At 44.5% G+C, this 27079-nt stretch overlaps 1 protein-coding gene across 1 annotated transcript in view; it reads left to right on the forward strand.

Moving 5' to 3' along the window:
- PITPNC1 (phosphatidylinositol transfer protein cytoplasmic 1) overlaps positions 1–27079 on the forward strand; it is a 156592-nt gene that overhangs the window by 106884 nt on the left and 22629 nt on the right. Inside the window, exon 6 of the mRNA XM_055575483.1 lies at positions 9436–9531. Coding sequence (XP_055431458.1) covers positions 9436–9531 — 96 coding nt within the window. The remainder of the gene's footprint in view (positions 1–9435; positions 9532–27079) is intronic.

Consider the following 27079-nt stretch of genomic DNA (forward strand, 5'->3'; position numbering starts at 1 on the left):
TAATAATTATTTGCTGATTTATTGATTGCTGAAGCCTAGTCTCTTCTCTTCAGAGAACTGTTGTTAAGTATGTCCACCTTCAGCAATTATTTTTTCCACTATAACAAAATAGAATAAACAACAGCTCTTTATTCTGGGAGTTGGAAAGAAGCAGAAATGTTTTTAAAGAGATGGAAGAAAACCATCCTTTTTTTTAATCTCTATGTTAATGGCAATGGGGAAGACAAATTGCATATTCTGAGGTTGGATCATCTAGCTTACACATTCATGAAATGGTCACCACTGAATTGCATGGGCATGAAAATGTTCTTAGTAGGAATATGAGTATAGATGGGGTAATGAAATGATGGTTGTCTTCATCAATAACTGGGACTATTTTTTTTCCTGGCCATAAGTGTTTTTCAGGCTCTCCCTACAGGTATGCTGCCATTAGAGAATAATCAATTAAAAAAACCATGAACCAACTCTAGCCCCATATGCCTAATGTATTAACCAGGGACCCACATCCTCTGCACCAAACCAACTGGCCACTTTGCAAATCCAGAGCACTGAAATGAAAGCAATGTTAAAACAATAATTCTGCTTCCAGTGTTCCTTCTTACTGAACCTATTCTTTGTTAGTGTGTCTTAGTCAATTGCCTCCCCCTGAAACCTCCCAAGTGTATCGAAAAAAGAGAACAGTGGCTTAACTGGGATTCTTCATCCCTTAAATCATATGTGAAGCATAAAATAGGATGACTGATCAGCCACCCCTACCTTGCATCCTTGGTAGCTCAAACAGATGGCAGGAAGAAGCTTGGATTGCCCCCCCCCACCTCAATTTTTTTTTTAATATTAGACTTTATTTTTTAAAGCAGTTTTAAGTTTATGGAAAAATTGTGCAGAAAGTACAGACAGTTCCCATCTAAACTTGGATCATAAACCACAGAACTTACTGTTATAGAGAAAGGGGCTAAAAGGGGCTACAAACCCATGATCCTCAGGACCATGGATTTCTGAAAAGCTGCTGTACACAGTGCTCTCCCTGACTGGACAATCACAAGAGAGACCACAAAATCTAGAAATGCCTAAAAGCAAAATGGGAAATAAATAAATCTAGAAAGAGACTGCAGTTCAAGGAAGAAATCTAGTGCGTCCTTAAAACACATTCCACATATATCAGTGTACCTTTCCCTTCTGAGTTGTGTGAGTTATGACCACGTGACTCAGCATCTGTCCATATTAAATATGGGGCATCTCCCCTTCTCCATCCCACCCATGCCCATGTTTACCCTCCTGGGAAAATCTTTTTTAAGAATGGAGTTATTAATGGCCACATAATGGTTCATTGAATGGATTTATCATCATTTCCTTGGCCATTCTCCCATACTGGAATAATTTGGCTGTTGGCTTTTTTTTCTCCCTCTTTCCCTCTGTTTTTTCTTGCCATTACATTAATGTTGCAATGAAAATCTTTGTGCGTTAAGCTTTTCATTTATTTAAGAGCCTTAAGATGAATTCTCAAAGCTTAAGTTTACCAGATCAAAGTATGTGAAGACTTTAAAAATACTTGATATTTAATGTTCATAAGGCTTTACAAAAAAGAGAAAATTACCCCCTTTTCATTTTGGAATCTATAAGATAGTATTTACTCAGGAAATTTGCCTTCTGGGTGTAATATTGCTTAGTTCAGATTAAAAGAAGGAGTTTACTGAGTGTTCATTGCCTAGTTGGGGGAGGAAGGGGGCAGAGGTCAGAAGAATCAGTCAGATTGGCACTGAAACCCGCTACAGATGACTTGTGGGTGGATATGTCTGATAAGTAAGCACAGAAGGGAGCATTATTATTGGAAGTATAGAGAAGGTACCACATTTGAGTCCCAAACCCAACTCCCATCTCAGAAAGGGACAAATGCTGCCCAAGAAGCTCCCAAAGACATGAAGGCGCTTAGTACCAGTGTCAGGTGACAGCCTGGTGGAGCTTTGGCTTAATGTGCCAACATTAAGGGGCTTCTTCCCAGTTGGTGCTAGTGGTAAGGAACCCACCCACCAGTACAGGAGACCTCAGAGATGCGGGTTCCATCCCTGCGTCAGAAAGATCCGCTGGAGGAGGGCATGGCAACCCACTCCAGTATTCTCACCTGGAGAATCCCATGGACAGAGGATCCTGGCGGCCACATTCATTGGGTCACAAAGACTCGGACATAACTGAAGCGACTTAGCACACATGCACACCATCCTGAGGCTGAGTCTCGGTCCTAAGCTGTCTCAGCAGAGCTCTTATTCCACCTCAAAGAGCTGGTGGTTGGACCAGAGTTCTGACAGCTTCTGCTGTGGCGGCTGCCACTGAGGAAGCCCCAGTGAATAGTTACTCCTGCTGTTTTCCTTTGAGGCCTTGCTAAGCCTCTGTTTGCAACAGCGTTGGCTTAATTCTGGATGGTGCCCTAAGCTAAGCATGAAGATGAGAGTGTTTCACCCCTGCCATGGCCTCTGATTACATTATGTCATGGCCACTTCCTGCTTCCCCTCTGTGCACCACCCAAATCAGCTGGATATGGGGTGAAGGAGCAAAGAACAGGATGTAGGAGCCTAACAAAACCCAGAAGTCACTCAATATCACTGACATGTTAACTGCAAAGAACTCTAGTGGTCATCTAGGTCACTTGCTCTCAACCTCATTAGAGCCACAGATCTCTCTGAAATCAGATGAAAGTGGTCAAACTCTGTTGCCAGAAAGAAAGCATCTCCCCAGATGTTGGGTACAGCTCCAGGATATTTCACAATTCCCTGATACCCATCCATCTAGTCGAAGGAGATGCAGGGTCTTGCCTGGGGTCACACAGAGGAGATAACTCAATTCAGACTCAGCTCTCCTGATTTCCCCTGTGGGACCTGTCAGCCAATACTATGAGGTTTCCACTCTCCATTGAGGTCTATATTGGGAATTATGGAAAGTTAGGGTGCTTACCAGCAGATAGAACTGGGACTCATGAAAAGAACCTAACATCAATTACTAAGCAATATTCCTGCCATAGATTATTCTCTGGAAGATAGAAGCTAATGTCTTACAATCAGTCATTCAGCAGCATGTATTGAGCACCTATGAGCATCTTCTAAAAGCTCTAATCATTGGGAGATTAATTATTTATTGGAAATTAAGATACTTTGTAATCTCAAGCCTGAAGAAAATGTTGAGGTCCTCAAAGTGATTTTTTTTGTAGCTTTGTTCAGGTGGTAAGAACCCCACCCTGAAACATTGACTTCAGAAGTGCTTGTTGTTTCATGGACTTGGGTGTGAGAATAAGTGTCATATTAAAGAAAGAGTCCAGAGTTAGAACTTAAAAACCACCTAAGTAGATTCTACTGCAGTCTCAACAGAAAAGCTCTGTCATTGGGGAGTTCCCAATAACAGTTACTCAGGACATACATTTTTCAGTAGCAGGAGGAGAACCAGATTCTAGTTTCATCTTTCTGGAAAGAAATAGGAAGCACTTTTGATTGATATTTATCTTCTCAGTTGGGTGCCAAGAGGCAGCCTTTTTATCACTGCAGGAGTCTGATCAGGAAGCCTGGAGGCTTGCCCTAACTCTGAGCTTCTCTGCCAACAGGCATTGTGACCTCGGGCAAGGCACTTTACTTCCTGTGCGTGCGTGCTCAGTCATTCAGACGTGTCCAACTCTTTGTGACCCTATGGACTGTAGTCCGCTAGTCTCCTCTGCCCATGGGATTCTCCAGGCAAGAGTACTGGAATGGGTTGCCATTTCCTCCTCCAGGGGATCTTCCCAACCCAGGGATCGAACCCACATCTCCTGCATCTCCTGAGCCTTAGTTTTCTCATCTGAAAAGTGGAAATAATAATACTATCCTGACCATGCAGTTGTGCAGTCAACATAAATGACTCTTCTGGCCTGACAGTCTGTTCTTTCTTTTGTAACGAATATTTAATTCACCTTGTATTTTGGGGAATAGCTTCCGAGTCTGTCTCTCTCACTACATGATAACTTGTGAAGAATAGGAACTCAACCCTTATCTTTGCAGCCCTCAAAGCCAAGGGCAGTATTTCATATGCAATTGAGTGTATAAATCAGGGCCTCATTAGGAGGCCTACACCACAAAAAATTTGAACAGGAAGAGTGTAATATAAGGAATTATTAATTTATTCTAATTATTAATTAGAATTATTTGATGGGCACTGGAGCAGCAGCAGCTGTGCAGTGCTGGAGCGACTTTGAGGACATGTCCAAGGGCAAAGGAGAAGCCCCAGTAAGATGGTAGGAAGGACAAAATCACGTGTAGAATCATACCCCGTACCCGCCAGAGACGCTCAGAGGGCTCAAACAAACCTTGTGCGCACCAGGACCCAGAGACCCCACAGAGACTGAGACCAAGCTGTGTTTGAGTGTCTCCTGTGGAGGTACGGGTCAGCAGTGGACTGCCGCAGGGGCAGGGGCTCTGGGTGCAGCTGACCTGGGTATGGCATGAGCCCTCTTGGAGGAGGTCGTCATTAACCCCACCATAGAGCCACCAGACTTACACAGGACTGGGGAAACAGACTCTTAGAGGGCACAAACAGAACCTTGTGCACACCAGGACTCAGGAGAAAGGAGCAGTGACCCCACAAGAGACAGACCCAGACTTGCCCGTGAGTGTCCAGAGTCTCCGGCAGAGGTCTGGGTCGGTGGTGGCCTCCAGCAGGGTTGGGGGCACTGAAGGTAGCAGTGCATGCATGGGACCTTTTGAAGGAGGTTGCCATCATCTTCATTACCTCTACCATAGTTTGGCCCCAGGTAAATAACAGGGAGGGAATCGGGCCCCACCCATCAACAGAAAATTGGATTAAAGATTTACTGAGCATGGCCATAGCACTGGTCATAGCAACACAAGAGAAGACTCTGCACATGGACATCACCAGATGGTCGATACCAAAATCAGATTGATTATACTCTTTGTGTCCAAAGATGGAAAAGCTCTATACAGTCACCAAAAACAAAACTGGGAGCTGACTGTGGCTCAGATCATGAACTCCTTATTGCCAAATTCAGACTTAAATTGAAGAAAGTAGAAAACCACTAGACCATTCAGGTATGACCTAAATCAAATCCCTTATGACTATACAGTGGAAGTGAGAAATAGATTCAAGGGATTAGATCTGATAGACAGAGTGCCTGAAGAACTATGGACAGAGGTTTGTGACACTGTACAGGAGGCAGGGATCAAGACCATCCCCAAGAAAAAGAAATGCAAAAAGGCAAAATGGTTGTCTGAGGAGGCCTTACAAATAGCTGTGCAGAGAAGTGAAAGGCAAAGGAGAAAAGGAAAGATATACCCATTTGAATGCAGAGTTCCAAAGAACAGCAAGGAGAGATAAGAAAGCCTTCCTCAGGGATCAATGCAAAGAAATAGAGGAAAACAGTAGAATGAGAAAGACTGGAGTTCTCTTCAATAAAATCAGAGATACCAAGGGAACATTTCATGCAAAGATGGGCACAATAAAGGACAGACATGGTATGGACCTAAACAGAAGCAGAAGATATTAAGAAGAGGTGGCAAGAATACACAGAAGAACTATACAAAAAAGATCTTCACAATGCAGATAATCACATTGGTGTGATCACTCACCTAGAGCCAGACATCCTGGAATGTGAAGTCAAGTGGGCCTTAGGAAGCATCACTATGAACAAAGCTAGTGGAGGTGATGGAATTCCAGCTGAGCTATTTCAAATCCTGAAAGATGATGCTGTTAAAGGGCTGCACTCAATATGCCAGCAAATTTGGAAAACTCAGCAGTGGCCACAGGACCGGAAAAGGTCAGTTTTCATTCCATTCCCAAAGAAAGGCAATGCCAAAGAATGTTCAAACTACCACACAATTGCACTCATCTCACATGCTAGCAAAGTAATGCTCAAAATTATCCAAGTGAGGCTTCAACAGTACATCAACCGTGAACTTCCAGATGTTCAAGCTGGTTTCAGAAAAGGCAGAGGAACCAAAGATCAAATTGCTAACATCTGTTGGATCATCGAAAAAGCAAGAGAGTTCCAGAAAAACTACTTCTGCTTTACTGTCTACGCCAAAGCCTTTGACTGTGTGGATCACAACAAACTGTGGAAAATTCTGAAAGAGATGGGAATACCACACCACCTTACCTGCCTCTTGAGAAATCTGTAGGCAGGTCAGGAAGCAACAGTTAGAACTGGACATGGAACAACAGACTGGTTCCAAATTGGGAAAGGAGTACATCAAGCCTGTTTATTGTCACCGTGCTTATTTAACTTATATGCAGAGTACATCATGAGAAACGCTGGGCTGGAGGAAGCACAAGCTGGAATCAAGATTGCTGGGAGAAATATCAATAACCTCACACATGCAGATGACACCACCCTTATGGCAGAAAGCAAAGAAGAACTAAAGAGCCTCTTGATGAACATGAAAGAGGAGAGTGAAAAAGTTGGCTTAAAACTCAACATTCAGAAAGCTAAGATCATGGCATCCGGTCTCATCACTTCATGGCAAATAGATGGGAAAGCAATGGAAACACTGACAGACTATTTTCTTGGGCTTCAAAATCACTGCAGATGGTGACTGCAGCCATGACATTAAAAGATGCTTTCTCCTTGGAAGAAAAGTTATGACCAACCTAGACAGCATATTAAAAATCGGAGACATTACTTTGCCAACAAAGGTCCGTCTAGTCAAAGCTATGGTTTTTCCAGTAGTCTCGTATGGATGTGAGAGTTGGACTATAAGGAAAGCTGAGTGCCCAAGAATTGATGCTTCTGAACTGTGGTGTTGAGGAAGACTCTTGAGAGTCCCTTGGACTGCAAGGCAATCAAACCAGTCAATCCTAAAGGAAATCAGTCCTGAATATTCATTGGAAGGACTGATGCTAAAGCTGAAACTCCAATACTTTGGCCACCTGATGCGAAGAACTGACTGATTGGAAAAGACCCTCATGCTGGGAAAGATTGAAGTCAGGAGGAGAAGGGGATGACAGAGGATGAGATGGTTGGATGGTATCACTGACGAGATGGATATGAGTTTTAGTAAACTCCAGGAGTTGATGATTGACAGGGAGGTCTGGTGTGTTGCAGTCCATGGGGTCGCAAAGAGTCGGACACGACTGAACGACTGAACTGAACTGAACTGAAACTTTGATAAGAGTAATTATAAAGATGTAAAGAGAAGTCTAAAGCATACCTAAGGCTAAGGAAGTGGAGACTAGGAAGAACAAACTCAGAAAGGGCCCATCTCCATGGCTGGAGCTTGACCTCCTTGCAGAGATTGTGATCATAGCCCAGTGGATGGCAGAGAAGTTTGCTGTGTTTCCTGGACCAGAGGTGGTCCACAGTTGCTGGGTGGCAGAAAAGTTCCCTCTGGGTACAAGAGATGAGACTGGTGGGCAAGAATGTAGAGTCAGAGCACCATTGGCAGTGTGCGTCTGGAGCAGAGGGGTGCCTACATCAGAAGGGCCACAGTGAAGGCCAGGACTCCAAAGTCACCAAGCAGCTGTGCACTCTGGACATGCAACTGGGACAGAGCAGCACTTCATTCCCCTCTCCCCTCAACAGATTGTATAGCAGGAATAAGATTCACGCCAGGAAGAGAAGCCCCCTTCTTCCTGCAGGGTTCCTCTAATACACGGGCTTAGTGTCATCCTCACTGTCAAGAAGTGCTTACAGGGGTCTGGTCTGGTAGAGCAGAGACTAAAGGGTGAATTTGGAGCAGAAGGGCAATAATGTAATAATGTGATAATGGGGGATCCAAAACTATGTGAATTAAATTAGGAAAAGCCACCTAATCTGTCAATAACTCCCTTAACCCCTGTTCATTTCCCCTTCTTTCAGTCCCATAAATTTTACCACCAATAAATGTCAAAGCTCTCTAATTTCTCTTGTAATTTACTCTCTGGCAGCTCATTTGCCTCTGGGGTGTTCCGTTCTGTTTTGTTTTCTTAATGAGGCACACACTTAAGAGACTCAAGCGAAAAGAGAGAGAGTGAAACACACAAACACCCTGAGACCCGGTGTTTCATTTCGTGTTTCATTTCTCCGCTCGAACTTATTTTCCCACCCTGTCTCCGTTTCATTTCAAAGCAATCTACCTATCCCTCCCAAACACTTTGGGAGTGTCTCCAAGCACTTGACTTCACTGGGCCGTGGTCGGAATCAGAGCTGATCCAGGAACCAGTCTTCCTCTGCCTTTAGGAAAATGCAGTGGCCTCCTCAGTTCAGACCGGAGAGTCAGTCTCCTTGACCAGATCTGAAGAGTCCAGTATCTGACCATTACAGAAGGAAACTGGTGGCAGAGCAAACAGCAGCCTGGGCAGATAATTACCAGCACAAATATTATTCAGAAAGCATTTGGAAAGGACTAGCAGTTTCAACTTGTAAAGAGCCCTCCAGATGCTATCCTGGGGGAGAACGTGTTATTAATAGGCTCCAAATTTGTGTCAAGACAATGTTCTTAGGCATCAACCACCCTCTTCTTCCAAAATATTTCGTTCTCTTCTGGAGAGTCAGATTTAATTAGTGTTAGCAGATGATTCCCTTGTAGGAATTAGCTAAACAGTGAGATTGGGATACGGTTAAGACTTTCTCCAAGGATGAAGTGATTTGCGAACTTTTTACTATCTTTCAGAAGTGATGAGAAGATATCCCTGTAAAGTCAGAAAAAAATGGCAGTGGGGAAAAGTAGAGGAACTTAGTCTTCCCACCAGAGTGTATATCTGTATACGTGGCTCTCTTACCTATTTCTTTGCAAGTGTTGGGCATTCTGGGCCAGTAGAACCAAGCCTAGATTGACAAGAAGGCATCTCAATACTTTTTCAAGCTCCACCTTCATACCCCTGTGTGTACCAAAGAAATCGTGCTTTTAAATGATCAAGAATAATACACTGGGTAATGGGATTGTGGACAGTCTTTATTTTCTTCTTTTTGTTTATCTGTATTTTCTGCAATGAGGGTATGTTATTTCCAAAATTAAATATATGTAAACACTTTAATGGAAAAAAAAACCTTATTTTTCTTCTCTAAATCTCAGGCTGTATCACTGCTTTTTGTCTCCTATCTACCCAGAACCTTTTTAGCCTCTTCCCTCTCCCTGTTTAGATTAACTGCCAAAAATCAGCAGACTTCCTTTTTGGAAGAGACTTTTGGAAGAGATTTATTTCTTCACTCTTGAACTTCTAAAAACAGCTTGGTTTATCTTCTTCCCCTCACCAAGCAGTGATTGATGCTACACCTGCCTCTGATGTGACAAAGTGTAAGCGATGAATAAAAGCTTCGCATGATTCTTGCACATTCTGAGGCAGCGGAAAGCTCTCACCAGGGGCATTGAGCCATGTGAAGATGCTCTGCGGAGAGTTATTCTGCCTCACGCACCATTGGGCCAACTTGCGGGCACCTTGAGGATCTCACCCACTGTCACTAACCTTTGATTTGTTGCTCTACTCTTTCAGATTTTTGACAACGAAGCCAAAGATCTGGAGAGAGAAGTTTGCTTTATCGATATTGCCTGTGATGAAATTCCAGAACGTTACTACAAAGAATCTGAGGTGAGCAATAGACGGGGTGTCAGGTGGAAGAGAGTTATTCTTTCAACAAACTTTTACTAAGTCCACCCTGACCCAGGGCACATCCATCGGTCTTCCTGTTGATTCAATTTGCTGTTACCTCTTACTGAATTCATTACTGCGAGTCTCAGAGTGGAGTTCCTACTTCTTGGAGCCCATCATTAACCCCAGCTGCCACTCAGTTTCAGTGAAGTCTTCTGTCTCCCCACCTCTGCCATCATTCTGGGCAGCAAAATAACTCACAAGGCTGAGCCACCCAACCGATAACTGGCCTATAAAACACAGCGGCCACCTCTGGCTTCCTGTTTGGCCAGGCCTGGGGCTAGCCTGTCTTCCCCTCTGCAGGGGCTGTGTTTTATTTATATCTTTGGGGTCTAACACAAAGATAAGGCTCAATGAGTCATCCCTGAGTGAATTTTGAAACTTGGGCAGCTTGTGTCTGCATAGAAGCTTTGTCTCAAAACTGAAAGGACCTGCATAAAGCCCTCTCCTTTTTTTAATCTTGACTGAGAATAAATTTAAGAGAATATCTTTCTATATGATTTCCACCTACCTGAATCCACTGTTTGCCTCGGTGCAAACTTTTACCCTGTTAGTATATGTCCCCACTTACGGCCTGTTAGTATTTTTATTAATGGCTGCTGATGGAACTTGGGTGACCCCCTTGTAAATAACGTCCCAGCCCTGCAACAACAGATGCTGGGCTATTTTTGTTGTTTAGCAACATGCAGCCAATCACAGTATGTTTGGACTCGTGGCCCTCTTCTCGTCCTTGATCTGTAACACATGGACCTTGAAACTCTTTCCTCGGCTTCATTAAGGCTGATTTAAGATGTAATAAATAAACCCGGTAAGAATGAATTCCACCGTGACAGATGCTGGGCTCTGAGTGTGGTTCAGATTTTTTTTGCCTCCACCTTTTGGGATTCATTTGGATGTCAGAGTCTAACCCAGTCTTAGCGAATGCTTAGCTGCTTAATTGCAGGCATGTGCTCTGCAGCTGCTGTCCCTTCAAATCTTGAGAGAGGCTGATGGGAATGACTCTTGGTGGGGCTCAAAGGCGGAGCCTTTGAACGTCATCCATTTACATTATACATTGCAGCCAGCCACACTCATGAAATTTCAGAAAAACAAAGAAAAATGCTCTCTGCCTAACTGTTGACCTGCTCAAGAAGAGGAATTTGGCCTCCCCTTGTCTTCCTTTTCTGTGGTTTCATCTCAAGGCCACCAGTACTCACGGGGCTTCAGTGACGGGGAAAGCATCAGGCAGTGCGCTGGGTGAAGCCACTGCCTTGTTGCCTCTGTGGCTTCCTGAGCCTGGGGGGCTGTTGTCTTACCTGAACATCCTGGTCCCTTTGGTAGCTCAAGCCTTCTAGAAAGGCAGTGTTGCCAGAACACTGAACTGATTTCAGCTCTTCCTCTTAGATGGCTTCAGTGTGGTCCTGCCTGGCATCAGGGATCCCCTGATTCAGTGGAAAGTCTTAGCACAGATACAGAATACTAATGACAAAATCAGCAAGACTCATTTCTAGTCAGCCAGTGCCTGACTCATCTCCCTGTGCTTTGTGCTCCCAAGAACCACCACTGGAAAGCTTTTCCTCATTGACACAGATATTCGAGGAACATTTTTTTTCAGGCTTCATTGTCATTCATTTTCCCAGGCCATAAAGTATTCTTTTCAAGATACAGTTTGACCAAGGAAATGAGAGAGGAATAGTCATTCATCCAGTAAATATGTACTGAGTACTCACTGCGTGTCACAGACAATATTTAGATGGGGACATGGCAATGAATGAACAGAAGAGACACAGAGGGTCTCTTCCCTTACAACACTTCCAGTCTAGGACAGGAGCCAGACAATAAAGAACTAATTCCATAATAAACATGTGGAGTTAAGGAAGTTTGCAGGGAGAGACCATGATAAGGAAACTGAACATAAGATGATGGGATCAGGAAAGATGCTTGGGAAGACGTGACCTGCAGGAAGAAAAGAGCTGGGGTCAGTGCTCCAGGAGGAGGTGACAGCGTGCATGGGAGTCCCACTGTGACACCTGTGAGGGAGCAAAGGAGACCAGTGTGGCAGCAGCTACAGAAGGAAGAAGGGAAGGACGGGAGGTTGGGAAAGAGGATGAGGCCACGTTAAGATGCTTAGATTTTATTCGCCTGCAGTAGAATGCCTCTGAAGAAATTAAAGCTGGGGCATCATGTGCTCTGATTTATGCTTTTTCAAGTGTGCTCTGGGCAGAGAATGGACTGTCCAGGAGCAGAGTGGAAGTCAGGAAACCACTGAGGTCATCAGAATTATCTACTTTGTTGGTTATTTAGGTTATATGGTAACTTGAGCTGGAGGGCTGGGAACAGAGGGTTCTGAGGAATCTATTGAAGATAGAATTGACAGGGATTGGTCATAAACTGGGTATGAAGATAAGAGAAAAGGAAGAGGCAGGATGACCTTAAGGTTTACTGCGTGGACAACAGATAGATGGGGGTGAGAGAAGAAAAGGAATGGGTTTTGGAGAAAGACAAATGGATATTGTGATGCCAGTGAGACATCTAGAACAAACAGAAATGAGCTTAGATAAGAGATCTGGGCTGGAGATAAATTGGGGAGTATTTTGGAAATAGAAGAATTTAGAGTCCTAAGGATGAATGAGAGTGAACAAGCATAAAGTAAAATGGGAAGGGAGTTCAGATCCTGGAATCACATTAGGACAGTAGTGTTTGGAGATCAGGGAGAGGATGGAGAGGCCCCAGGAATCTGGAAAGAACTGGGCAGAGAATTAGACGGAAAACAAGAAGAGAGCACCAAGGAATGCAAGTTTCAAGAGAAGAGAGAGAATGGTTATGCTTAGTGCTGCTGAGAAATCAAATAAGATAAGAATGGAAAACTGTCTCCAAGAGCAGTGGCTCTAAACTGAGAGCATCCTTACCCCACAAGGATGCTTACAATGTCTGGAGACGTTTTTGGTTGTCACAACTTGGGAGTGCTACCAACCACTAACCACATTCTAGAATGAACAGGACAGCCCCCACAAGAGTTGTTGTTTAGTCGCCAACTTGTGTCCAACTCTTTTTTGACCCCATGGTCTGTAGCCCGCCAGGCTCCTCTGTCCATGGAATTTTCCAGGCAAGAATACTGGAATAGGTTGCCATTTCCTTCTACAGGGGATCCTCCCAACCCAAGGATCGAACCCGAGTCTCCTGCACTGCAGGCAACCAGATTCTTTACCTCTGAGCCACCAGAGAATCCCAACCCTCAGTATGCCAAGGCTGGAAAATCCTGCCCTGAGAGTAAAGGTCATTGGAGATGAATTGGATTTCATTCATTGGAGGTCTGGATTTCGCTCATTCATTCATTCATTGGTGATCTGGATTTTGCTCTCACACCCAGAGCCACCCCTGCCTGTCCTGGAATCTTAGGGTTACTTAATGGATGTGGGAGAAAAGGGGCCCCAGAAGGCTCGACCCTGCACATTCTATCAAGCACTGCTTCCCAAACAGTCACCAACCTATATTACATGTAGAATTTCTTCTCACTCTCTCTGGCAGTTAGACCACAAAAGAAAGAGCATAATTGGGAACTGCAATAAAACTATAGGAAAAGTGTGTTCTGTGGGATTCCCTTGCAACCCAAACCCACCAGCATTCGACTTCTAGAATCCAGATTGCTGTATGAACCAACCAGAAGGGGGAGAGTGAGTTCCAAGGCTGTTGGGTTGTGTGTCATTAGCCAGGGACTGAGAATGAGGGATAGAGATACCAAGGGAACATTTCATGCAAAGGTGGACACAATAAAACACAGAAATGGCATGGACCTAATAGAAGCAGAAGATATTAAGAAGAGGTGGCAAGAATACACAGAAGAACTATACAAAAATGATCTTCATGACCCAGATAACTACAGTGGTGTGATCACTCACCCAGAGCCAGACATCCTGGAATGCAAAGTCAAGTTGGCCTTAGGAAGCATCACTACAAATAAAACTAGTGGAGGTGATAGAATTCCAGTTGAGCTATTTAAAATCCTAAAAGATGATGCTGTTGAAGTGATGCACTCAATATGCCAACAATTTGGAAAACTCAGCAGTGGCCACAGGACTGGAAAAGGTTAGTTTTTATTCCAGTCCCAAAGAAAGGCAATGCCAAAGAATGCTCAAACTACCGCACAATTGGATTCATCTCACATGCTAGCAAAGTAATGCTCAAAATTCTCCAAGCGAGACTTCAATAGTACATGAACCAAGAATTTCCAGATGTTCAAGCTGGATTTAGAAAAGGCAGAGGAACCAGAGATTAAATTGCCAACATCCATTGGATCATGAAAAAAGCAAGAGAGTTCCAGAAAAAGATATATTTCTTCTTTTTTGACTATACCAAAGCCTTTGACTGTGTGGATCACAACAAACTGTGGAAAATTCTTCAAGAGATGGGAATACCAGACCACATTACCTGCCTCCTGAGAAATCTGTATGCAGGTCAGGAAGCAACAGTTAGAACTGGAAATGAACAACAGACTGGTTCCAAATTGGGAAAGGAGCACGTCAAGGCTGTATATTATCACCATACTTATTTAACTTCTATGCAGAATGCATCATGTGAAATGCCGGGCTGGAAGAAGCACAAGCTGGAATCAAGATTGCCAGGAGAAATATCAATAACCTCAGATATGCAGATGACACAACCCTTATGGCAGAAAGCGAAGAAGAACTAAAGAGCTTCTTGATGAAAGTGAAAGTTGGCTTAAAACTCAACATTCAGAAAACTAAGATCATGGCATCCAGTCCCATCACTTCTGGCGAATAGATGGGGAAACAATGGAAACAGTGACAGACTTTATTTTCTTGGGCTTCAAAATCACTGCAGATGGTGACTGCAACCATGACATTAAAAGATGCTTTCTCCTTGGAAGAAAAGCTGTGACCATCCTAGACAGCATATTTAAAAGCGGAGACATTACTTTGCTGACAAAGGTCCGTCTAGTCAAAGCTATCGTTTTCCCAGTAGTCATGTATGGATGTGAGAGTGGGACTATAAGGAAAGCTGAGCACTGAAGAATTGATGCTTTTGGACTGTGATGTTGGAGAAGACTCTTGAGAGTCCCTTGGACTGCAAGGAGATCATACCAGTCAATCCTAAAGGAAATCAGCCCTGAATATTCATTGGAAGGACTGATGCTGAAGCTGAAACTCCAATACTTTGGCTACCTGATGCAAAGAACTGACTGATTGGAATAGACCCTGATGCTGGGAAAGATTGAAGTCAGGAGGAGAAGGAGACGACAGGGATGAGGTGGTTGGATGGCATTACCGACTCAAAGGACGTGAGTTTGAACCACCTCCGGGAGTTGGTGATGGACAGGGAACCCTGGCGTGCTGCAGTCCATGGGGTCGCAAAGAGTCGGACACGACTGAGTGACTGAACTGAACTGAGAATGAGGGAAACAACTGGTTTAGAAGTCAAACCATATCCAAACAAATTTCTCCTCTATACACTGTAAATAATTAACATCCTTCTCCCCGCCACAAGAGTTTGCTTCTAAAATGAAATCAAACCTTGTCATTTTCTGCTTAAAAGCTCCATCCCTTAGTATGGACCTCTGCCTTCTCCCCTTTCTGACCCTCACCACCTTTGTGCCTCTCAATCGGAAATCTTCTAGTCATTAGTGTTTAGAGTTCTGTCGAACGTGACTTCTACTCTATGGGCTTCCTGGGCACCCCACTCCCTACCGATTGGAGCAAGAGTTTTGGTCTGTGGTTTCTGGATAATGCTAACTCCACAAAAACAAGGGCTGTCTTCTTTATCACTGTACCCCAGCAGATAGGAGAGCACCAGCGCACAGCAGCTGCTCACAGAACAGTTGTTGAATGAATGAGTGAAAACCATGGGCTTTATTTTTTTTTCTTCTAGCAGTGACAATCTCAGAATGAGTGCTATCAAAGAAAATGCATGTGTAGCCATTAACTAACAGTTGTGCATCAGTTCCATATATATATTTTTTTTAATCTGAAGTCTACAGCTTTATGAGCTTTTTCTTCCAACCCATCTTTATAAGTTGACTATGTCAGTATCATAAATAGGAAACACATTTTCTGCAGAAAAGGCTGAAATGCTGGTGGACTCAATCTGTTCTGAGATTTTTGAGGTTTATCCATTCAGACCAGGGTTATCTGGGTCACCACTCAGCTCCCGTGTGTCCCTCTCTCTCTCACACACATACACAGTGCCACCCAGGACTAAGCAGAGGATTGAAGTATTTTCTTTTCTTTTTCCATTTGTCCCTGGAAACCTCCAAACCACATGAGAGGCAAGAATGCGCGTCTCATTAAGGTGACCGGAGCTGGAAATTTTCCACAGGGTGCCTTCTGTCTGGTGGCATAAGAGCCCCCACTGACCAGAGTTTTAGCAGAACTCGAGACTCAGAATCCGCTGAGAGCCCAGCCCAGCACTGTCTTTATTATCATTTTGCCACTGTCTCCCAGCCACATCAGGGGCCTGAACTGCAGCTCCCAAGAGCCTCTCAATCTCAAGTTTTTTGCTCTCCTACATGTAGCAGGACTTTGCAGGGCAGCACTGCATTGTTAAAAAATCAGTGTGATTTCTCAGGCAGAGAGGGCACCTCCATGAGTCTCCACGCAGCCCCGCCCAGGCCCTGAGCCCATTAGAATCATAAAACTCTTTGGATCAAGTCACTTCCGCACACCCAAGCAGCAAAGACGAAGTGAAGCCAACATCTGAGCAGGTAGTACTTGTTATGTGGTTGACACGTGGGTTCTTTCCTCTGCCAAGATGTCCATCCCTTTGATGCTCTGCCAAGATTTCAAGGTGAAGATCCCAGCCCAGGAAGGAGGAACTGGAGACGATAAGTCATAGCACGCGCTCAGAGGACATGGGCAGTGAGCCCACACCTGCTAAGCTGAGCTGGCCGTTTGGGATGAGGGAGCAGATCTCGACAACCAGCCTCCAGGATGGGTTGAGCCTAGACAATCTCCAAAAGTCAGGCTTAGGGAGCTCTGACTCAGAGGCTTTTGTGTTGGCTCAAATCCAACCCTCTTTCTCCTCAATTCACTGCAATCGTTTTTACTTTGATTTGATTTGATTTTTTATTTTTTTGGCCTTGTCCCATGGCATGCAGGAATCTTAGTTTCCCCCAACCGGAGGTCAAATCCAAGCCCCCTGCATTGGGAGTGCAGAGTCCTAACCACTGGACCATCAGGGAAGTCCCTCGTTTGCATTTATTAAGTGCTTACTGTGTGCCAGGCTCTGTGCTAGGCACTGAGACTACAAAGGCCATAATCTCACCAGTCTCCACCACCGTTTGAATTTGATCTTCCTTTTTTTTAATAGAAAAAGGAAATTTCTTCTTCCTTTTGGAAGATGTGAAAAAAGTCTCCATTTTACCAGTGATAAAGAGCACCATAATTCTAATGGAGAAATTAAAGGAACTCACAGTGTTTTAAACTTGGGTATCAGTGAAGGAGAATGTGAGACTGTCTGAGAAGCAAGCAGCCCTGGTATAATTGGAGGTAGGAGGCTACAGGGAGTCTTAGGCAGGATTTGATTTAGAGCTTTCCCTTTGAGTTGGTTAACTGGAGGACTCTTTGGAACTCAGCCTCCAGGCCCCTGGGTTAGAGTTTTTCTGAACTAAGAAATCCTTGGCAGCCAGCTCATTGGTCTCACGGATGTAAATATCTGCTGGGTTGTCTCTTAATGGAGAGAGAAGGGAACAGAGATGTGTCTAACTTTTCCAATAACTGTCCAGGGTGAAAGATTAAATGCTTTTTGCTGAGTACAACGGGCCCCCAGAAGGGAACAAAGAGATGAAATGAGCAAATACTGTCATACATAGCTGTACCCTTCAGTACAAAGTGCTTCTTTCGAATAACTCTGCTCCCTCAAATTAAAAATACTTTCATGTCAGTCTGCATCTTGGCGGTTGAAGGTGGTCAGAATTTTCAGTTATCTCTATATGGCCAGATTTAACACAGCTGCCTCCCGCTGGGGTGCATGGTGCAGCTCAGTTTGTTGTTGTATCGTTATTATCATTTTTTCCCTTTTCCCTCCGTTCATCTGTTTCTTTCTGAGAATATAACACAGCTGTTTGGTGATGGGCTCCAATTTACCAGTGCTGGGTGCCTCTGGGAGAATAAGAGCTGGCTGCCCTCGCTGGTGTGGGGCAAAGCCCCTGCCACCAAAGTGCTCCCTGATGCCAGCCACCAATGCTGGGGCAGGAAGTCTGCAAGGAAAGGGTGGGGGTAAGGGTCGCCCAGAGCTGCTGCATCACAGGGTCTCCATAAGGCCAGTTCCATTAGAGATGGAAGCTTGTGGAGGCCTCTGAAAGTGGCCAGAGCAGTAGATGAGAAGGAAAGCCCTGGGAAAAAGAACATTCTTCAATGGAGCTTCTTTTAACCTGCTTCCTCCAAAGCCTGGGTGACAACACAAATGCCTCCAGTGGTCCCAGGAGGAGAACAACGTGTTGACCATGTTGTCATTACAAAGGCCCTCCTGACCGTGCAGACGTGAGTCGTCTCCTGGGCAACTGCCTTTCCTTCCCCCTGCCCTCCCTTTTGCAAGTTGGATGATGTCCTGCTCATTAATCCAGGTGGATGGCACTGGAAAAGCAATGGGCTTCGATGATATTTGAGTGGCTCCCTTTGTGTGTGGGAGTGGCGATCCCATCACCTTAGCCAGGAAGACTTGGTCCCAGCAAGGCTGCAGAGAAGTCTGCCATTCCCATGATCTTCGAGAACATATCCTCTGTGAAGACGCAATGTGAGACCTTGGGTGTTGACACAATCAATGAAAAGTAGGACACCCTCACCTTTAAGAAGCCCGTGATCTGGTTGGGAGGATAAAGGCTGAAGAGGCTAAATGACAGCCTAGCCTCAGGCAGCAGGAGAAAGGCCTTCTCACCATGTGGGATTCACGCCCTGAAAATTCCTCTGCTCTGCCATCACTGCGTGAATCAAGAAGGGGGCAGTCCCATAAACAGAAGTGGTCAAGAGGGACTTTATAGGAGTAATGAACTGGGCCTTTAAACAATGTCTACTTTTATCGTTTATCTGTTCACAAAATAATTCATGATCCTTGTTTAAAAAAAAAAAAAGTCCAGGATTTCCTTGACAGTCCAGTTAAGACGCTGTGCTTCCAGTGCAGGGGGCACAGGTTCAATCCCTGGTCGGGGAACTAAAATCCCACAAGTTGCAGGGTGTGGCCAAAAAAAAAAAAGCCCAACATGACATAAATGTGTAACATCAGAAAAGCAAATGTCCTGTGTCCTAATCACAGAGTTAGATGTTGTTGAAGTTGGTATTTGTGGTGTTCATACTTAAACATAACACTGTTTTATAAAATTGAGCTCATAGGATGCAACTTTGCAATGTTCATTTTCTCAATAATGATATAAGCTTTCTGTCTTTCTGGGGCAGCACACATCTCTCTGGCAGGCTTTGTAACAACTGTATAATGTACCAGTATACAATTATGCCACACTCTGTTTGACGGACATTCAGAGTATTTCCATTCTTTCGCTGTTACAGTACTGCAGCAACATCCTCATGCTATATTTTTTTTGGTATTAATATTTCTGTAGAATACTTTCTAAAAGTGAAATTGTTGTATCAGTGGGTATGCACTTAGGGAGGCCTCCCAGGTGATCACAGCCACTGGGCTTCATCAGGACCGCAGATTCACCATTTTGAATCTCTTCTTCCATTCAAATGAGTGGGTGGATGGAGAGATGAGATGAGATGCAGTGAGATGATGTGAAAGGCAAGGCATTAACATGCCCAGTCCCGGCACATAGTTAACATTTAATAAATGTGTTCCCTTCTCCCTGTTTTGACGCTGGCGTTGAGATCTGCGGATGTGTTGCTGGTGTGGTTGCTCAGCAGAAATCAAGTGTCTTTGGAAAGTGGCTGCCGTGAGTGGGGCTGTGGACATCAGTTTGCATGTTGCTTTTTACCTGTTGGCGTGAATGGAGAAAAGAAACAGAGAGTTGATGGCAGTCACTCCCAGTTCACAAGATGACAGAGTTTGCTGCATGTATAGCAAGATCCTTCAGGAAATAGAGCCATTTGTACAGCTGAGACTGTTTTTTAAATGTGTTATTATTACTTCTGTTATCGTTTAACCTGAATTCAGACTGCCATGTGACTCTGATAGTTCACCCCCTAAGAAACTTTAGAGTTTACATTTACTGTTTGTTGTGCCAAATTAGGACACTTTGTGGCCCTGGGGTCCAGGATGCTTCCCAAGGCAGTTTGAGCATTTTATCAACTGATTTCCATAAGCTTTTTACCAGGTGTATTTTACTTAATTTTTTAAAATTAATTAATTATGGCTGCACTGGGTCTTTGTTGCTGCACGTGAGCTTTCTCTAGTTGCAGCGAGCAGGGGCTACTCTCTCTAGTTGCAGTACATGGGCTTCTCATTGTGGTAGCTTCTCTTGTTGCAGAGCATGGACTCTAGGGTGTGAAGTCTACAGTAGTTGTGGCATGTGGAATCTTCCTGGACCAGAGATCAAACCTACATTGGCAGGTGGATTCTTAACCACTGAACCACCAGGGAAGTCCCCAAGTTTATTTTAGAAGAATAAGAGTTAAGACTTTAAAAGAAGGAAGCAGGGTCCAAAGAGCCCAAGGCTTTCAACCAAAAGTGAACAGATGCAACCAAGCTCTTCCACAGTCCCATCTCATGGAGAACCTGCCTGTATACTTTCAAGAAGAGTGAAGTCACTCAGTCGTGTCCAGCTCTTTGCAACCCCATGGGCTGTAGGAGCCTACTATGCTCCTCCATCCATGGGATTTTCCAGGCAAGAGTACTGGAGTGGGTTGCCATTTCCTTCTCCAGAGGTCTTCCAGACCCAGGGATTGAACCCAGGTCTCCAGCATTGTAGGCAGACGCTTTATCGTCTGAGCCACCAGGGAAGTCTTTCAAGAAAGCAGACGTTAAATCCACACCTTGCTCAGAACTGGGGTCACCTGCATCAACCCCTGCTATTTTTTTGTCTTATTAAAACATCAGAACTTCTTGACCCTTAGAGCAGAGTTCCCAAATCAGATTAGAATCCCCTTAGGAGCTTCCAAAAAATGTAGATCCCCAGAACCCTCTCTGGACCTACCTAACCAGAGGCAGTAAGATGGGAAACAAGGATAAATGCACCAGGTTTAGGGGGGAAGAAACCCTCCGAGCAGAGCATCCCAGCCTTTTTCATGGCATGATGCACATAGAAAATGATCGGTTTTGACTGGCATGTCGGGAGCTCCTCATCACAGAGGACCACCCACAGGGTCAGGAAGCCCAGTCTTCTCACCCAGGGACCAAGGGAACCAGTACCTTGTCACATCTATTATCCATTCAAGGTAAGGAAATTCTGCCTAGAAGAGATGCCTTTACCATGCTCACATTTTAAAAGCATTTTATTGTTACTTAATTTTGTAGAGGCAAAAGGAAACAGCAATGTAAGCCTGGAAGACTGCGCATTCCCCTACCGAGGGAGGGGTCAGTACCTTTGAATTTCATTCCATCTGTTGAGAATCTGATCCCATCTGTCATCTGTAGAGTCATACTCAACGCCTTCCTTGCCAGCCAATAGTGTTTTTATAATATACATTTGTGCAGTTTTCTCCTAAGTTGCTTCTGAGTTGGGGGCCGTCTTCGGATCATCCAAATTTATTTTCTTTAATTAAAAACAACAGTCAGTGTCCATCAGATCCTCTGGCTAGGTCTAGCCCAAGCCATTTCCCAACTAGCTCTAAGAATCAAGAGCTGTGACTGGGATGATGGAAGTGGTATTTTTTTCCCTTGAGAAATAAGACCTGACCCAGTGATTGCCTCCTCCACTTCTTCTAATTTTTTTGCAGACTCCAAGTACAACTGTTCAGCTTCTGCTCCAAAAATATCCAGGAAAGAATAGGTGCTATTAAGTTGCTTGTCTTCATCTTTTATTGTTAAGGGACCCAAAGAAAGACATACAATTACCAGCTCATTAACTTGGGCTTTAGAAGTTTTAAGAGATTTCTCACCAAATTGCTAAACCCAACTTCAGAGGGACAGGAACTAACTTTCGAGAAAAAGAAAAGTCCTTGTTAAGTTGTTTTATTCAATTATATTTTTTAATGCTAACTACAAAAATAGAATAGATATTGTTTCCATTTTACAGATAGGGAAACTGAGGCTCAGAAAGTCTCAGTAGTTTGCCAATGTTTCAGGAAGCCTTGATTCAAATGTCAAAGATTGTGCTCCTCCTGCCCCACCAAGCTGGCTCCTTCAGGCAAAGCTGAAGGTACAGACACTGTTGTCTGTCTTTAAAAAACACTCAAAAAAAAAAAAAAAAAAAAAAAAACACTCTAGATATTTGTTTCCTTCTGAAATGTAATTCACTAACCCCAAATCTCAACGACCCAGTAAGTAGGGAATCGCTGGGAAAGACGAAGTAAGAGGAAGGGCCTTTCCAGTCCCTTGGTTATCCTCTTTAACTTTTTTTTTTTAATATTTATTTATTTATTTTGGCTATGCAGGGTCTTGGTTGCATCACTCGGGATCTTTAGTTGTGGCATATGGGATCAATTTCCCTGACGAGGGGTCAAATCTGGGCCCCCTGCACATGGAGCATGGAGTCTTAGCCACTGGACCACCAGAGAAGTCCCCCTCCTTAGCTTTAATGATCTCATGAAAGTTGACTTCCCATCTTAAAGGTAAATAATGGTGATTAAAGCAAACCTTGTCGGAAAAAAAACAAAACCTGGCCATCCCACAATTGAATAATACAGGAGCCCATTAAAGACAAAATAAAAGTCATAGCCCCTCAAGAAAACACCCACCAACTTCCAGTTTGGGCAGCATTCCTCTTCTTATTTTTATCATCCCACAGCAGTCCTGTAGTTAAATAATTTGCCCAGGTTCACCCAGGTAGTAGTTGCTGAATCAGAAATTCCCCCATGGGTGTCTCATTCCACAGCTCTTCTGGTCCCCCATTCAGTTCTGCTCCACAGAACCTAGGGCCCCACAAGGGGCTTCTTGAGCCCAGGAAACAATGCTGTGAAAGTGAAAGTGGTGGGCACGCAGACTTGCCCGACTCTGCGACCTCCTGGACTGTAGCCCGCCAGGCTCCTCTGTCCATGGGATTCTCCAGGCAAGAATACTGGAGTGGGCTGCCGTTCCCTTCTCCTAGGGATCTTCCCGACCCAGGGATCGAATCTGGATCTCCTGCGTTTCAGGCAGATTCTTTACCATCTGAGCCGCCAGGGAATTCAAATAATGAAGGTTGAAATAGTACAAGGAATCCAGTCTTCATTTTTACCTGCTTGATATATTGGGATTCCAAATAGTGTTTTGTATAAGCTGCAGCTTGTAGCTTTTTGTTTAGTTAGTTAATTAGTTTCGGTTGCCTCCGGTCGTGGTTGCAGCGTATGGGCATCTCACTAATTGTCGTGTGTGGGCTCCAGACCCCATGGGCTCTGTAGTTGCAGGGTATGAGCTTAGTTGCCCCACAACATGCGGGAAATTAGTTCCCCAACCAGGGATCGAACCCACATCCCCTGCATTGGAAGGCATATACTTAACCCCTGGACCACTAGGGCAGTCCCCTAAATAATATATTTTGAAAAACAAAATGAGTTCCAAAGCTAAAATAAGTTTGAAATCTGTTCCAGCTTTAAAAATGGGGATCTTGTATTGCCTCCAAATACAGAGCTTATTCACTATCTCTACCCCAGTTTCTGTTCAACAAGTTGGAGGTCCAGGTTTCCCAAAATAATACTGTGTATGAGGCGCAAGCTTAGATTCAGGGACAGTTAATCCAGTGCTGATCACTGTTGCCATGTTGCAACTCATCAAGAATATTTGTTAGTCTATTATCAGCTTTTGATTTCAGGAACTTATGCTATCTGTGGGCCAAATTGTGTATCCTCAGTATGAATAGATGATACGGTGAGTTATGTTTCATACCGTGTGTCCAAAGAGCACAGCTAAGATCAGAGTGAGCGTGGACAGTCCACCACATGCAGTCCCAGCTCAGTCTGCAAACAGAGCCAGGTCCTAACGGCACTCCTTTCTGGGAAGAGCTTGGCTTCCAGCTCTTAGGAGAGCTGGTGCCTGGCCTCTCACCATCACATGTAGTGAGGCAGGGGATCCTCTCCCGGTGGGCCCTAGAATAACTTTACTGGTTTTGCTTAGAGGTGATCTTATACATAAAAAGTCATCTCTGCCTGAAGGAGCAGATTAGCTTTGTGTAACAGGATAATAGGGAGCCATCTCTTGTTGCTCTGGAATTGGGAACCAGGCCCAAAGCTGGGGACAAGGAGAAGATGTAATTCCACATTCCCTAGCAGCTGCTTGTCACTGAGGTCAGGTACCCAGGACTGGCCCAGGTGGCTCAGCTGGCCCTCTTGCCATGGCGCCTGTCTTCCATCTCTCCCCCATTCCCAGTCTGTATTTGGAGATGGGGGAGGGGAATTCTCAGAGTCATTTGGGGCATCCTTGCCTAACCCCAAAGCCATGTGAAGGGAGTATTCCAAGAGAATTAATTACAGAAATTGGAGTGAAAGTGAAAGTCACTCAGTCATGTTCGACTCTTTGCAACCCCATGGAGTATCTGGTGGGAAAAAAAAAAAGGGCTATTTGCCAAGCTGGGGACCTGCAGATCCACACGCAACTCTGCCATCTCATGAGTCTGGGGCAAGGCTGCAAAGTGGCCCTAGAAGTTTGTAGGGGAACGTAGAGACTGATTGAGGCCTGCTTCCCATCAGGAGATTTCTGAAGGAGGAGGCTTGTGGAAGGAGCCTGTGGCTAGGATGCTGAGACAGAGCTGTGGAGAGTGAGTCTGGAAATAGGAATGGGCATTCTTTTGGACATTATACAAAATGAAGATAATAGCATACTACTTTAGAGGTTTTGTAGTGAGGGAATTTCTGTTTGCTCTGAGACACACAAATTCTCCAATTCTCTGATACCAACCAGGTGTCAATAATTCAGTTCAGTTCTGACACTTCCTGGCTTTAGCATCATGTAGCACAAGTTCAAGGACTCAGTCCTGCAAGACCACTTGCACTTTAGATGCCAATCACAAGCCCAGGGCCACCACATTATGGTTATTTTTCCCTTCCTCCCACAGCATCATCCTCACATTCGAGAATTTGCTGGGAAGGCTCACAGAACTCAGGAAAACAGTTGATTTACGTTTACTCGTTTTTTCAGAAAGACTACAGTTCAGGAGCAGCCACGTGGATAAAATGCATAGGGCAAGCAAGTATAAGGGAGGGAGGTACAAGCTTGCATGCCCTCTCCAGGCATGCGCCCCGCCACCCGCAGCCCCAGCACAGAGATGTGTTCACCAACCCGGAAGCTCTCCAGATCTCATTGTCAAGCATTTGTATATTTCAGTCGCCAGCCTCTCTCTTCTCCCCACCCCAGAGGACAGCCGACTAAACAATCTTTCTGAGATCCAGCCCTATCCTGAGGCCATCTAGGGACCGCACCCTGAATCACCTCACATGTATTTCTTCTATCACAAAGATTAAATAAGAGAGTGTACCCAAAGTGCTGGATCCAGACTCTGGTTCCCAGCAAGTATTTGATGAGCATTAACTAGTTTCATGACTTTTCCCTCCTTCCATCCTCCACTTTCTCCTGACCACCTCTCTCAGGGTTCTCTTTTGCCTTCATTTTCTATAGCCCCTAAAAGGCATCACCCTCAAGACTAGAGGCCTTTGACTACTCCATGGTTTTGTGGTTTGCTCAAATTTTCCATTCTCACTCTTCCTCTGCTTCAAGTAGAGAGTCTTGAGTTTTTCTGGCCCTGAATTAGAACCGAGAAGGGCTCACAACACCCACCAAAACACTCCCCCCACCACCACAGCCACCTTTTTCTCTGCCTTTCTGCATGTCAGACACACCTTCTGAGTCAAGTTCCTTTAAGAGAGTCGCTCTGCAGAGGACTAGCACAGATCCCTCTGTGTGTGCTGTACGCGCCAGTGCCAAGAGCAAATGCTTTAAAAATAGCACTTTAGGTATTAACTGCTAACAAAGCAAGAAGTGGCTGCTTCTGGCCACAATTTGCATTTAGGGTTTTACTTTTTTAAACTGATGCATAGCAGGTGACCTTTCAGTAAAGTTTTTGGTTAATTCTCAAGTGCACTGAAAGTTTCTTAGTTCTGTTGGGTTTTTTTTTTTTCTTTTAAATACCTTATGAGATCCAGCGCATGTACCATACAATTCACCCATGTAAAGTATAGAATTCAGTGGATTTTAGCATATTCACAGATGTGGGCAACCATCATCACAATCAAATTGTAAACATGTTCACCAGCCCAATAAAGAAACCCTGTACGCTTTAACTGTCACACCCCCTACTCTTTTAGCCTCAATCCCAACCCAGCCCTAGGCAGTCACTAATTTTCCTGTCTCTGGATTTCCCTGTTCTGGACACTTCATATGAATAGAATCCTTTAATATGTGGTCTTTGGGGACTAACTTCTTTGAAAGCTCTTTGATTTTTCTGTGCATCCCTTTTAGGATTCAAATTCAAGAAATGTTGGTCCAGGGAATCCCCTGGCAGTCCAGTGGTTAGAACTCCACACTTTCACTACCAAGAGCCTGGGGTTCAGTCCCTGGTGGGGGAACTAAGATCCTGCAAGCTGTGCAAAAAAAATGTTGGTCCAAATTAGGGGCTAAATCTTAACCTGATTGAAAGGGCCATTCATTAAAGAGGAATGAAAATAACACCACCTTGGAGTCTTCAAGAAAAGTTCCCAAATGCAGGAAAAAAATCTGATGTCTTTCAGATGGGTTAGTTCCTCCTTACTTGAGGGCTGAGCATTGTAGTTACATAATGTAGCATTTCCTAGCCAGTGACTGCTTAGCCCTTTTTCATTTAACATTTATCAAAGACTTCTAATTTCAATTAACAGGGCAAGCCCCTGTTGGCTATAGTCCTTTGTGGTTCAGATTGAAAGAGTAATTAATCACAGAGACTTTATATCTCAGTGAATGTCGGCCAATAATATTGCCTTGGAGATGCAAGCTGTGGTCCATCCAGGCTGAGACCTCCTGCGGGTTTCTCCTTGCACCTTCCAGGTATGAGACAGATCCTGACAAATGCAGGGACACAGTTTCATGTTGGCTGCACTAATCAAAGCCCTTAGCGTCATCTTTGTTCTGCTTTGTCCAAGTGCGAGATAGATGAAACCTGAAGGTGTGACTGACCTCCGGGGTGAGGAAGGAGGAAGCCTTCTAAAGAAGATGCGCCCGCGCCAAAGGAAACGTGGCCAGTATGGTCCATCTGGCCCCGGGGAGAAGCCCTGGCACCAGCTCAGCTCCCTCCATACAGATGGGCTTTAACAACAAGCGTCCAATTTGCCATCTGCCAGGCCTAGGGAGCACCGATGAGATTCAGAGCCAGGGCTCTTGCTGTGGATGAATTTAGAAGCCCCCACCCAGAGGAACTTGCAGACTGGCACATTCCCAGCTAGCCAACTGCAGGGCAGAGCCCTCAAAGCAAGAGCATTGACCAAGTGGATGAACACGCTACGGA

This window comes from Bubalus kerabau, chromosome 4 (assembly GCF_029407905.1).
Source record: "Bubalus kerabau isolate K-KA32 ecotype Philippines breed swamp buffalo chromosome 4, PCC_UOA_SB_1v2, whole genome shotgun sequence".
NCBI classification, from domain to species: domain Eukaryota; kingdom Metazoa; phylum Chordata; class Mammalia; order Artiodactyla; family Bovidae; genus Bubalus; species Bubalus kerabau.